The following is a 14,677-nucleotide window of genomic DNA, read 5'->3' as shown; positions in this document are numbered from 1 at the left end:
ACCCTATGTGGTGAATGCTCTAATTATCCCCATTTCACAGATGATGAAACTGAGGCCAGTAAGACACAACAACTTGCCCAAGGTCTACAGCCACTGACATTGCTGGGATCCTAACTCAGACAAATTTGCTCTGAAATTCAGAGGCGGCCCATGATGAGTCCAGTAGCTTAGGCAAGAGAATAAAGCAGGGCCTAACATCATCAATGAAGACATTGAGGAGGAGATAATACAGGAAGATGTTAGAGAGATGGCCTTGGTAGAGAGGAGGAGCAAGGTGAGCTGAGGGGCATGCCCGTTCCCCCGTTAAGGAGCAGGGGCACCCATGTCAGGGAATTCATGAGACCCGTTGTTTTTTTTTTCCTTTAGCCACAGACTTTATTGTTTGAATATTTGCAACTATTATTCTATACACAAATGTTAATTTCTTACAAAACCCTGTATTCCATATTGCTAGGTCACTTCACTCTCCATTTTATGCCATATTTCCATCAAAAACTATTTCCCTAAATTACAGTGTGCCTGCTTGTGTGGTATTGTTCAGTTGCTAAGTTGTGTCTGACTCTGCGATGCCATGGACTGCATAGCCCGCCAGGCTCCTCTGTCCGTGAGATTTCTCAGGCAAGAATACTGGAGTGGGTTGCCATTTCCTTCTCCAGAGATCAGTTTTCTACATGTTGAGTTTGCAGCATCTGTGGGACCTCAGGGTAGATTTCAGGAAGTGGTTGCATGTAAGAATTTGAGCTTAGAGAGAAGCTTAGAAGAGAAGCTGAGAACTATAGGTGTGGGAGACACTGACCCAGACTGGATAGGGGCTGAAGCCAAGGAGGCAGGTGGGCTGGTTTAGGGAGAGCAGGGAGAGACAGGGACCAAGGCGGAGTCCAAGGAACATCCATATTTGAGAAATGAATCAAGAAACAAAGCAACAAATGAGACCAAAAGAGTTTCTCAGAGAAATAAAAGAAGAATGGAGTCAGTGGGGTGAAATGTTGCAGAGATCAGATAAGACTTGAACAGTATCCATTTCACCATAAATAAAGTTTAAAAGCATACAGCAGGTTGGGAGAAAATATTTTACCATAATTGACAATTATGAGACAGTATGAGTGGATAGGGTAACAGGTCCTTATATAGGACCTGTTACTAGGTAATAGGAGAGTGCATGATAATAGGAGAGCACACTGGAACAGTCTTTTGAAGAACGATGAGCAGTATTTATGAACATTTAAACATGCACAATTATGACCCAGCAAAATTGTACTTAAGCTACTGAAACATACAAATTCCCAAAGACCTACATCCAAAGATACTCATAATAATGAACCTAAATATTTACCTATAAGTGTCAGTAGCTCGGTCATATCTGACTCTGCAACCCGTGACAGGCTCCTCTGTCCATGGAATTCTCCAGGAAAGAATCCTGGAATGGGTTTCATTTCCTTCTCCAGGAGATCTTCCTGACCCAGGGATCGAACCCAGGTCTCCTGCATTGCAGGCAGATTTTTTTTACCACTGTGTCATGAGGGCTTCATTCGTCTGTAAGGTAATTACCAAATAAATCATGTTACATCCTTGCCATGGACCATGATGTCATCACTGAAAAGAATAAGATGGATCTATATGGACTGATGTGAAATAGGAACATGATACTTTGTTAAAGTTAAAAACAATATAACTAGTTTAACACTATTTTAACTGTGCATGGGGAAAAGTCTAGAAAGATACTGGTGATACACCTTTACACAAGATACAGGTGAACAGAGGGATGGAAAGGAATCCAATCTCACTTTATATGCTCTTGCATCACCTGTATTTGTTACAATATGCCCATTTTATTTTTATAATATTAGAACAGCTTTATTTAAGAGAAGGGTTTACTGGGTTTAGCAACTTTAGGTTATTGGGAACCTTGGCAAAAGCTGTTTCCGCAGCACTGTGGGAAGGAAGCTGGTTGCAGTAGCTTGAGCAGTGAACAAGAAGTTGGTGAAGTGGATACAGCAGCTGCTCGCTGTGTTTTCAAGAAGTTTGCCTTTGAAATGGAGGCAAATACTTCTCCCAGGGGGGGAAGCAGCTGAAGGAGTCCTAGAACTCATGAAGGGAGAGAAAGACATATGCAAGTTCAGGAAAAGAGGTGGTTCCAGGAAAGAGAGGCAGAGGGAACAGGAGGCAAGACCCTCAAGATTATGAGAGGCAGTGGATCCCATGGGCAGGTGCAGGAATTCAAAAGAAGGAGAAGAAAGGGTACTTCTCATCCTGCCCCTCAAAGGAAGGAAGAAAGGGTACACATAAATTCAGCACATGTGTCAGCTGGGCGCTGGGGTTGCTTACATCTCCCTTGTAAAGAAGAAGGCATATTTTGAAAATGAGACAGAGATGGATTAGGCAAACCACCACCTTCAGACTCCTCTAGAAACCATTAGCCAGGAAGGTGTGAAACGTCCCAGTGCTATTACAGAATTGCCGGATAGCGCATTGACCTGCAGTCAGAGTCCCAGGACAGACCTCGTTGATCCTCTCTGGGAACACCTCCCCTGGTAGGCCTCCTCAACTTCCCCCTCGGCAGCCCTGGGTCAGAAGTTTCCACACAGAAGCTGCTTTCTTCTGTCTAACATCCCTGAGAGCTACCAAGCCCTGGGTCACCATGGAGGCATCAGTGGCTATTCCAATAGCAACAACATCAGGTGGGTGAGCAGTTTGGGCTTCAGGCTGCTGGGGACATGTTCTGATAGAAAGAACTTGGAAACTTCAGTCTCTTCCTGTGAGTCTCCTGGGAACTGAAGTGACGCATTGCAGAAACAAAATATTTAAGTCTTCACTAAGGCAGCTCAGTACAAATGAAACTTCTACAGTAATAGAAATGTCCTACAGGACATTTGCACAATCCAATATAGTAGCCAAAAGCAAAGACATCACTTTGTCAACAAAGATCCATCTAGTCAAGACTATGGTTTTTCCAGTGGTCGTGTGTGGATGTGAGAGTTGGACTATAAAGAAAGCTGAGCACCGGAGAATTGATGCTTTTGAACTGTGGTGTTGGAGAAGATTCTTGAGAGTCCCTTGGACTGCAAGGAGATCCAACCAGTCCATCCTGAAGGAGATCAGTCCTGCGTGTTCACTGGAAGGACTGATGTTGAAGCTGAAATTCCAATACTTTGGGCACCTGATGCAAAGAGCTGATTCATTTGAAAAGACCCAATGTTGGGAAAGATTGAGGGCAGGAGGAAAAGGGGATGACAGAGGATGAGATGGTTGGATGGCATCACCGACTCAATGGACATGGGTTTGGGTGGACTCTGGGAGTTGGTGATGGACAAGGAGGCCTGGCGTGCTGCAGTTCATGGGGTTGCAAAGAGTCGGACACAACTGAGCAACTGAACTGAGCTGAGTCACATGTGGCCACAGAACACTTGAAATGAAAAACTAAATTTTTTATTTATTTTAATTAATTTAATTTTAAGTAGCCATATGTGACTAACCTCCTCGTTTTCCAGGGGACCACATGGAGGCCCAGAGAGAAATGACTTGTCCAAGTTCACCCTGGTCATTAACAGCAGAACTAAGACTGGAAAACAGTTATGAATTCACCCCACCATCTGTAGGCCTGCGGTGGGCTCAGTGGAAATGAAATCAGTCTAATGAAAATTGAGAAGTAGGCTGTTTGGAAATTTCCTGGCAGCTCAGTGGTTAGTACTCCATGCTCTCATTGCTGAGGGCCTGGGTTCAATTCCTGGTCAGGAAACTAAAATTCCACAATCTCACAGTATGGCGAAAAGAAAAAAAAAAGAAAGAAATAGACTGGTTGGGGAATGTCAGATCTGGACTCTCCTTTCTACATCCAGTTGTCTGGAACAGAGAGGTACTTACAGGAGCTCAGAAACCTAAGGCTGGGATCCACTCCCTCGTTGCGGTGGACAGAATGCCAGATTTGAGGTCAGGTTAAAAAAAAAAAGTCTTAAAAACTGCTTAAAACTCAGTTCATCTGCGTCACTCTAGGTAAGTTGCCTAACTTCACAGTCTCGGTTTCCTCATTCAGAAAATGCACATCTCACGCAGCTGTTGTGAAGATTTAATTATACAGATTCTGAAAAGCACTTTTCTTGGATGCTAGGCCCTCACAGGCACTCATCATTAGAGCTAAAGTGACAACTGTTATTTCAGGTTAAAACAAATTAAGATCTACCTGGAAGTCAGCCCGGAAAGCAGACCCTCTGCCTTCTCTTGCTTGGCAATGTAGTGGGAGAGACCCCATGATTTTAACTGATCAACTATTTCAGTAGTAATAATACCAATAGTAAATGCTAGCCCTGTGCTTTATATGTGTCTTAAGTGTTTTATAGATAATGCCTCCTTTCATCCTCAGCTCAACTTGGTGAGTCAGAGTCTACCACTGAGCCTAAAATGAGTCTCATTTTACAGATGAGCAAACTGAAAATCTGAAAGGAAAAGTTGCTTGTCCAGAGCAGCTAGGCTAGCAGAGTTCTTCACTGCTGCACTCACAGCCTCTCTCCACAGGTCCTGGGTCTCTGTCTGGGTTTACCATCACCTGACCAGGAGTCTCTGGGTTCTCCAGCATAGTAAATTAAAGGTGACAGAGAATGTTTGCTGAATGGTTGAAATACTCAAAGGTTCTTTCCTAGGGGTAGGCAGTTAAGATGAGTTTTCCACAGGCTCTGAGTACCCTGTGGGCCCTGGGATGCCTGGGGCAAGAGGCCAGGATAACAAGTACCAGAGGGCCTGGGGTATCAATCACTGTAAGGGTAAGGACTTGGGAGGGTGCGGTGAATTAACGTTCACAACTCCACCTGAATTTATCCTTCCAATTGTTATCAATAGCAAATGTGACAAAACATATGCTTGGTGTCATCTGTTTTCAAAAATGTATTTGAACTTGGGTGGGATTTTAACCCTTACCAAATGTCTTTCTTTCCAAATGAGATGGTCTCAGTTCCAAAGTTAGTAGCTACTACTGACCCAATTCCAAGTGGACAAACTAAGAAAAAATAGCAATGCCCTAAGAGAGGAGCATGGTCAGAGAGGATGATTGGGGAGTGAGGTGAAAGGCAAGAAGAGGTGAATGGGGCACCCATGTGGGGGCGGAAGTTCTCAAAGGGGCGTGGCATGGAGAAGGAATTTATGAGGATTTAAGAACACCGGGGGTGTGTGGGGTGGAGATGAGAGGCCAGGGAAGAAAACCACCAGACGTGCCAAAGGCTAAAGCTCCATTCCTGGTGCCTTCAAGAGCTGTTCCCTTTAAGATGGGAAACATGTTGAAGAGCCATAGAACTGCTGGGTGGGAAACATGGGAAGCCCGACACAGCTGGAATGCAGGGAGAAACAGGCAGAGCAGCTGAAAGGGCTCGGGGCTGCTGAGCTCAAGGCAAAGACGAGAAATCTGTGCCATGCCGGGCCAACCACTTCCTTTGGGTGGGCCTCAGTTTCTTCACCTGGGAAATGGAAAGATTGGCTAGGAAACCCCTTCCCAAAATGAACTCTGCCAGTTCATAAAATGACGACTAGTTGTCAAAGAGCTGACCTGGGAATTAATTATTCAAACTATCAGAAGCATCCCGCACCCTCAGGGGCTCCACCCCAGAATTGAGCAATATAATCCACCACTTACTTCCTCACTGTGTTCTCAGCACCGCCGCCCTTTCTTCAGTCAGACACATCTGCCTTTCCTGGAGGTGTCCCACAGGTGACAAGCCCAGAATCATGGTAAGTCTTGAAACACCCACCCCTCCCACCTTCCAGACACCTCTCTGTTCTCTGTCCCCCTTGACACCCAGGCTCCATTTGCCCGCTCCATCTATCCCCACACCTTTCAGTCTCTCCATTCTCTCTTTAGATCACACTGTCCTCAAAGGGAGAGCCTCTGCTCCTCTTCCATACCCCTCTCTCCAACAAGCACCTAGGGCAACTCACTGCCCACCCTCTTCTCCTCCCACTCCCAGCCAGCTCTCCCTGCCTTGGCTAGAATTGAGTCTGAGCCAGATCCTAGTGAGGCCCTCCTTCCCCATATTAAACCCAAATATGTGTGGATTCTATTTCTGGAGAGAAAGAATACTGGAATTGTATTCAAACAACCTGGACTTTGTTGCGTTATTGTTGTGTTGCTGCTGTTAAAAAGATTGCCTTAAGTATTTGGGCTCTTCTAAGTATAAAACTTTTGTGAAATAAATTAGAATCATGCTTTCCATGGAGTCACTAGGGGGCTGGCGGTTTCACTCAGTGAGGGACTGTCCTGTTTGGTTACCAAGGACATAATTGGGTGGCTACCAGCAGGAAGCCAGTCAATTCAAGGATATTTGGTTTATTATTTCCTGTGAAGGTTTTTTTCCATCCTGGGTCTAAAGAATAGCAAAGAAAGCAATGCACGAAACATCAAACAATTGGAGGGAACTATAGCCAGGTTAAACTCAGGATATCTCAAGAAATCATTTTACAACTATGTTTTTTTGCAAATTCATTTATTTATTTTCACTGTTGGCTGCACTGGGTTGTAGCGAGTGGGGGCTGTTCTCTAGTTGCAGGAGCTTTTCATTGCGGTGGCTGCTCTTGGTACAGAGCACGGGCTGTAGGCTCACAGGCTTCAATAGTTGTGGCGCACAGGCTTAGTTGCTGTAGGGCATGTGGGATCTTCCTGGACTAGGGATCGAACCTGCGTTCCCTGCATTGGCTGGTGGGTTCTTAACCACTGCACCCCCGGAGAAGTCCACAGCTGTATTTGATACGTTGAGTTGTGATTTTTTTTCTTAAGAAGCAGATCTGTGGACTGAAAATAGCATGTAAAGTCATTCACACCTAGTTGCAATTCTGGCCGCAGCACTGAGAGGCTCTGTGACCAAAAGCTGGTTTCTGAGCCTTGCTGTGCCTGTCTGTAACTGCCGAGCAAGACCATGTAGCTGCGAGGCACAAATCGGATCTCAAATATGCTTCTCCCTTCAACTGTCAAACAGCCTCACCAGAGACCCTTAAACTAAAAAACAAACAAACAACAACAAAACATTCCCCTCCCCCAGCCTCCCGTGGCTGGAGGTCATTGCCCTGGCCTGGTTCCCATTTCTGAGTTCTCTACCTCCTGTCCTGACTTGCGTGGTCACCCCCTGGTCCCTGAGGCTGAGCCTTCGTGTCTAGGAATGGGAGCTGGCCCATACACCTCCAGCCCATCTCCTGCACAGTTGAACACTGGATTATCCGGAATGAGGACTTGACTGTGACACATGCTTGGCTGTTGATGCTGCTTCTGAGAGAGGCAGTTTCTGTGGCTGCCCCACCTCTGCCTTCTCTCAGCTGTTGCTTGTAAATGTTGGGCTCTCCCCTCTAAGGGCACAAGCTCTCTGCATCCGTCGCCACTCTCAAAGGTGGGTCTTCTCTCTTAGGTCATGTGTTCCCTGAAGAGTATCTCTGATCATCAGCTCCCAGAAGTGACCCACTTTGTGATTTCATTACTCCGGGCTTCTGAGAAAACTTGGTCTTGACCTTGGGATGGCAGAGTCAGTGGTTTCTCGCAGGTTTTGCAAGCAACACCGGCTGAGCCTGCTATACAGTCACCTCTCTCACTACTGTCCCTGTCTCCTGGCCAGGCAGGGCCCCATCTTTATCATCACATCTTTTAGGTTCACGAACTGACTTAATCTGCTCTATTTGTGATCTCTGTGTTCTGAGAAGGCAATTTATCTGGCCCCAATCACTTAGCGGAGGGATACCATCTCAGGAAAGTGAAAGTTAAGAATTCTTTCACTCTAGAGGAAAGAGGCATTGTTTTTCTACTTTCTCCTAACCTCATTCTTCCTTTTTCTTTGCTGTGTATGCTTGACAGTAACAGTTTCTTCTGCTAAAGAGGAAAGCTTCCTAGGACTTTCATGTTGATGATGAGGAGGATGATATTACTGATTTAATATTTCTATTTCTTTTACACCTATGTTTTTGTTGTTGTTTATTAGCTAAGTCGTGTCCAACTCTTGAGACCCCTATGGACTGTAGCCCGCCAGACTCCTCTGTCCATGGGATTTCCCAGGCAAGAACACTGGAGTGGGTTGCCATTTCCTTCTCCAGGGGATCTTCCAAACCCAGGGATTGAACTCACCTCTCGTGCATTGGCAGGCAGATCCTTTATCACTGAGCCACCAGGGAAGCCCAATACACCTTTTTTCTTTTTTATTGAAGTATAATTGATTTATAATGTTGTGCCAATTTCTGTTGTTTAGCAAAGTGACTCTGTTACACACACGTACACATTCTTTTCTACGCACCTTTGATTCATCTGTTGTATTTGAGATATAATCCACACACGATAAAATTCACCCATTTACAGTATACAATTCAGTGGGGTTTTGTATACAGACAGTCCCCAGCTTACAATGGTTCAACTAATAATTTTTCATCTTTTCAATGCTGCAAAAGTGATACACCTTAGCTAGAAACTGTTCTTTGAATTTTGATCTTTTCCCAAGCATGCAATGTACAATAAGATACTCTCTCATGATGCTAGGCAGCGGCCATGCAGTCATGAGAATAAATTCATGAAGTCTTTTGTGTCTGGCTGTTTTCACTTAGAATAACGTTTTCAAGGTACAACCCATGTTGTAGCCTGTATCAGTTCTTCATTACTGTTTATGATTGATTAATATTCCTTGTATGTGTATACCACCATTTGCATATCCATTTATCTGTTGATCAGCATTTGAATTATTTCCACTTTTTGGCTGCATGCTGCTGAGAAGATTCACTTACAAGTTTTTGTGGGGATATACGCTTTCAATTCTCTTGAGTATACTAGGAGTGGAATTGCTGGATCATATGGTAACTCTGTGTTTAGCTTTCTTAACAGCTGTTTTCCAAAGCAACTGTACCATTTTATATTTCCACCAGCAGTATATAAAGGGTCCAACTTCTCCATATCCCATCACCATCATTATAGTCCTTACTTTATTATTATGATCATGCTAGTGAGTATAAGGTAGCTCCTGAGCCTTCTTATTTTATGTTCGTCTCTTTAACACTGGGTACCATGTTGAGGTGGGTTACAGATTGGCGTAGAGACACAGGATGGCCATATCTTGTTACAAAGAAATGACATAATAGTGATACAGTTTGTGGTTCAAAAGGAAGCTAACTCAGTAGCTGGTCACTTTAGTTTATTTCCTTTTGGAAAACTGGGATAATATTTCAGAGTGGCTGCAGCTTCCTCCAGCAGCAGGTTCTCTGCTACCCCCATAACAAGGGCAGAGCCCACAGAAGTTAGCTGGGATAGTCTGTGGTGGGGTTGGGGGTTGCTGGAGAGTCAGGTTTGGAAGAAGGCACCCTGAGCAACATAGGAAGGATCTCCATCAGGACTGGAAAGCCACCCAAACAAGGATCATGTGTCTCCACCTGCCTTCTCTGCTTCCTGCTGGCCCTCCTCCTTATGCTGGGGACATACTACCTTTCTCTGCTCACCCCTGCATGGCAGAATATGCCTGCTCAGAGCTCTTAAGACAATCCGTTACATTTCCACCCATGTGGGAAAATCAGTCATCCACCTGCTTATGATTTTTAATATATTTTTTCAAACTACACAAGTGTTCCCAGAGGAAGCCTCCCACATCAAAAGAAAAACTCTGGGTGGTACAATTTCCTTTTAGCTTGAGCATGCTGAAAGCCTATGCTGCTATCACTTGGATTGTTTTTCCGGAACACTTCATTTTATTTTTTTCCAAACTTTAAACTTTTTACTTTGTATTGGGGTAATAGCTGATTAACAATGTCTGATAGTTTCAGGTGAACAGAGAAGAAACTCAGTCATACATACATGTGTATTCATTCTCCCCCAAACTCCCCTGCCATCCAGGCTGCCACATGGAGCAGAGTTCCATGTGCTATACAGTAGGTCCTTGTTGGTTATCCATTTTAAATATAGCAGTGTGTGTATATGACCTTCTGAAAGTCCCTAACTATCCCTTCCCTGCCACCCCGGCAACCATAAGTTCATTTTCTAAGTCTGTGAGTCTCTTTCTCTTTTGTAAGTAAGTTCATTTGTATCATTTATTTTTGTTTCCACATATAAGGGATATTATATGATATTTTTCCTTCTCTGTCTGACTTGTTTCACTCAGTATGACACTCTCTAGGTCCATTCATGTTCTTGCAAATGGCATTATTTCATTCTTTTTAATGGCTTTAGGTAATATTCCATTGTATATATGTACCACAACTTCTTTATCCATTCCTCTGTGGGTGGACATTTAGGTTGCTTTCATGCTTTAGCTATTATAAACTGTCCCACAATGAACACTGGGGTGTGTGTATCCTTTCAGATCATGTTTTTCTCCAGATACATGCCCAGGAGTGGGATTTCAGGGTCATATGGTAGCTCCATTTTTAGCTTTTTAAGGAACCTGCATACTGTTCTCCATAGTGGCTATACCAATTTACATTCACACCAACAACCAGAGCAGTTCTTCCAAACTAACTTTCAGAAAGTTGGACAAAAGAATTCATCTCTTAGCCTTATAGTCAAGTTTTGATATTTTTCTAGTGATCTAACCCATTTAGATTGCCTGCTTAATTCCCCAGATTGAAAAATGTGTAGTACCTCCTGTTTCTAACATTAAAATCAGCTTCAAGCTGTGGTACATATACACCATGGAATATTACTCAGCCATTAAAAAGAATTCATTTGAATCAGTTCTAATGAGATGGATGAAACTGGAGCCCATTACACAGAGAGAAGTAAGCCAGAAAGATAAAGACCAATACAGTATACTAACACATATATATGGAATTTTAAAAAGATGGTAACAATAACCCTATATGCAAAACAGAGAAAGAGACACAGATGTACAGAATAGACTTTTAGACTCTGTGGGAGAAGGCAAGGGTGGGATGTTCTGAGAGAACAGCATTGAAACAAGTATACTATCAAGGGTGAAACAGATCACCAGCCCAGGCTGGATGCATGAGACAAGTGCTCAGGGCTGGTGCACTTGGAAGACCCAGAGGGATGGGATGGAGAGGGAGGTGGGAGGGGGGATCGGGATGGGGAACACATGGAAATCCATGGCTGATTCATGTCAATGTATGGCAAAAACCAATACAATATTGTAAAGTAATTAGCCTCCAACCAATAACAATAAATGGAAAAAAAAATAAAATAAAATCAGCTTCAACAGTCAAATGCTCACCACCAAGGATCCAAGACAGCATGTTCTATAGGGATTATAAGGGGAAGTTTCAACATTGGTTTGGGCAACGTCATGGAAAGTGATGAGAACCTCTCTGACGCTGAAAGAAACTACATGCTTTTTGTGAAATCGTTCTTTCTAAATGTGTCTCCAAAACCTTAGAACTTTAATGACTCCTCTAAGTGAAAGTTACTTCCATGTAATATACAAGCTAACACAAAGAATTCCATCTGAAATGTACAAGCTGTTGGGCTTGAATCTGGGGAGATTTTACTGTGCAGTAACCCTGATCTCTCTTCTTTAGGCTGAAACAAAATATACTTCAAATATGGAAGAATTTAGCTGGTTTAATTACACCGATGAAGATTTTGGCAATTACAGTTACAATACTGACCTGCCCTCTATTCTACCAGACTCTTCCCCATGTCGACCAGAATCTCTGGATATCAATAAGCATGCTGTGGTCATCATCTATGCCCTGGTCTTCCTGCTAAGCCTCCTGGGAAACTCCCTGGTGATGCTGGTCATCTTATACAGCCGGGTCGGTCGCTCTGTCACTGATGTCTACCTGCTGAACCTGGCCATGGCTGACCTGCTCTTCGCCATGACCTTACCTATCTGGGCCGCCTCCAAGGCAAAGGGCTGGATCTTCGGCACACCCCTTTGCAAGGTGGTCTCACTCCTGAAGGAAGTCAACTTCTACAGCGGTATCCTACTGCTGGCCTGCATCAGCATGGACCGCTACCTGGCCATTGTCCATGCCACACGTACGCTGACCCAGAAGCGCCACTGGGTCAAGTTCATATGTTTAGGCATCTGGGCCCTGTCTGTGATCCTGGCCCTGCCCATCTTCATCTTCCGCAGGACCATCCACCCACCCTATTCCAGTGCAGTCTGCTACGAGGACCTGGGTGCCAATACAACGAAATGGAGAATGGTGATGAGGGTCCTGCCCCAGACCTTTGGCTTCCTCCTACCCCTGCTGGTCATGCTGTTCTGCTATGGACTCACCCTGCGCACGCTGTTTTCAGCCCAAATGGGGCAGAAGCACCGGGCCATGCGGGTCATCTTTGCGGTCGTGCTCGTCTTCCTGCTCTGCTGGCTGCCCTACAACCTGGTCCTGGTCATGGACACCCTCATGAGGCTCCATGTGATCCCCGAGACCTGTCAGCGCCGCAACGATATTGGCCGGGCCCTGGACGCCACCGAGATCCTGGGCTTCCTGCACAGCTGCCTCAACCCTCTCATCTACGTCTTCATTGGCCAGAAGTTTCGCCACGGACTCCTCAAGATCATGGCCATCCATGGCCTGATCAGCAAGGAGTTCCTGGCCAAGGATGGCAGGCCTTCCTTTGTTGGCTCTTCTTCAGGGAACACATCTACTACCCTCTGAGACCCCTCAGCGGGCTCCTCGCTTCCCCTCAACATCATCCCAAGCCCCATGTCCTCTGGCCAGGCATAGTCCTGTGTCAAGGCAGCTCCCCACTATGGCTGCAGGAAGTTGCTAAGGCCACATCCCTCTTAGGCCCACATCACATGGATTAGACAGCCTGTCCTGGGCCCCACCTCTTGCTGTAATTGCCATGTCAACTGATAGAGCTTGGTGCATCCTACCACTGAGCCCACAGTGCTCTATCTTCTGGCAGACATCCTTTGAAGATATTCTTTTCAGTGATTACAAAAGGTTCCCACTATTGGAAACCATTAAAGTAAAACACCATTGGTTACTTCCCTAACTCTCCCTTTCCTTGTTGGCCAGCAAAGTCCCCTTCCCTTGAGAGAGGCTGAAAATGACAGACACTCTCTTTCCAAGATTCCCTTAAGACAGGAGTGGCCATATCATCTTGTTCTGATTTGCAATACTTAAAAGCAATAGTGTGCTGGTAAACCACTCTCTTGGGGAGAAAAAATCTTGATTTGTAGCATTTGCCATGTGCCAGTGGTGTATATAAATACTCCCACCATAACCAATTTCAAGGATGATGATATTTAGCAATGAGCTCACAAAATCTAGAAAATGTGATAATCAACTTTCACCATCTGGTACAAACTGGTTTCAGTGCATCATTTTCTAAGAGGAAGTCTGCTGGGACCAGGAGATACCTGGAAAGTATTCCTGATTTAAAAAAGAGAGAGAGTGACGTATCCTTGGTTCTTGACTTTGAATATGGTTGTAGGATATGTTCTGTTGAGGCAGCCACTTTGTAACATTGAGGCAAAAAGTATACCCAACACACTTAGGCTGATGGAGTCAAACAATAAAAAGACCCTGATAATAAAGAGCCCAAAGTAAACCCACCATAAATAGTCAAATGATTGTAACAAGGATGCCAAGACTATTCAATGGGAAAAGGATAGTCCTTCAACAAACTGTGCTGGGAAAATTAGATATCCACATGCACAGAATGGAAATGAACCTTTACCTTACATCATGCACAAAAATTAACTCAAAATGGATCGAAGACCTCAAATGAGAGCCACAACTATAAAACTCTTAGAAGAAACCATAGAGGGAAAGCTTCATGTCATTGAATTTGGCAATGATTTCTTGGATATGATGCCAAAAGCACAATTAACCAAAGAAAAAATAGTTTAAAACTTTTGTGTGTCAAAGCCAGACACAAATATTATGCTTCCCATTATATGAAGTACCTAAAATAGTGACTTTCATAGACACCAGAGGCTAGGGAAAAGGGAAATGTGGGGAATTATTCTTTAATGGGTCCAGGATTCAGTTTGGGGTGATGTAAAGGTTCTGGAGATGGACAATGGTGATAATTGAACAACAACATGAGTGTACTTAATGCCACTAAGCTGTACATTTTAAAAAGGATAAAATGGTAAATTTTATGTTAGTATATTTTGCCACAATCAAAAACAAACAAACAAACAAAAAATCTAGTTCTAAAAAGGCAAACTTGAGCCGCTGGAACCACCTACCTATAACTTCTCAAGTGAGATAATTAAATGTCTATTTTGTGTAAATTACTTTTAGTTGGGTATTTCATTACTTGGAACAAAAAGCATCCCAAGTGCTGCAGAGAGGAAGGGCAGGGGTAAGCAGAGGTCCTCAGTGAGGGTCTTTATAATAAATAAATCCTTTTGCTGTTTATGGGGTACATGGAGAGAAGGTCTAAAATCCAGAGTGAGGCTGGTACTTCCTCCTTCTTCTTCCCCAGCCCAAGCCTCCAGCTGCTGAACACATATCACAGAAGGAAACGTATCCTGGGATCTTCTTGTGCGTCTTGTCTCCTTGGGTGAAACAGTAGTCAACAGTGTCAAGGGTGGGACTTAGAACTGCCTAGAAAGTCTACCAAATCAGCTGGATTGGGTAGCCGAAAGTCAGAGGGCTCTCCTGAGGTCAGCCATCGACTCCCACTTTGAGTCCCCCTTCACTCTTTCCTCTCTCCCACCCAAAACACACACGTACACACCCATCATTCAGGTTTGACAAAACACCACACTCATGCAGAACGGGAAAATGACTATGTCACCCAGACAAAACAAACAACTGAACT

The 14,677-nt window shown here is 44.3% G+C and overlaps 1 protein-coding gene across 1 annotated transcript; it reads left to right on the top strand.

The window, feature by feature from the left end:
- The first annotated feature begins 5,645 nt into the window (after nt 1-5,645).
- On the top strand, nt 5,646-14,112 carry LOC136163220 (C-X-C chemokine receptor type 2-like). Its single transcript, XM_065927661.1, has 2 exons — nt 5,646-5,712; nt 11,464-14,112. Exons 1-2 carry the CDS (start codon nt 5,710-5,712, stop codon nt 12,550-12,552), a joined length of 1,092 nt encoding a protein of 363 aa, XP_065783733.1. The 5' UTR covers nt 5,646-5,709; the 3' UTR covers nt 12,553-14,112.
- Nucleotides 14,113-14,677: the final 565 nt, after the last annotated feature.

The sequence above is a fragment of the Muntiacus reevesi genome, chromosome 3, assembly GCF_963930625.1.
Source record: "Muntiacus reevesi chromosome 3, mMunRee1.1, whole genome shotgun sequence".
NCBI classification, from domain to species: Eukaryota; Metazoa; Chordata; class Mammalia; order Artiodactyla; family Cervidae; genus Muntiacus; species Muntiacus reevesi.
This window is presented reverse-complemented; position numbering and strand designations above follow the sequence as displayed.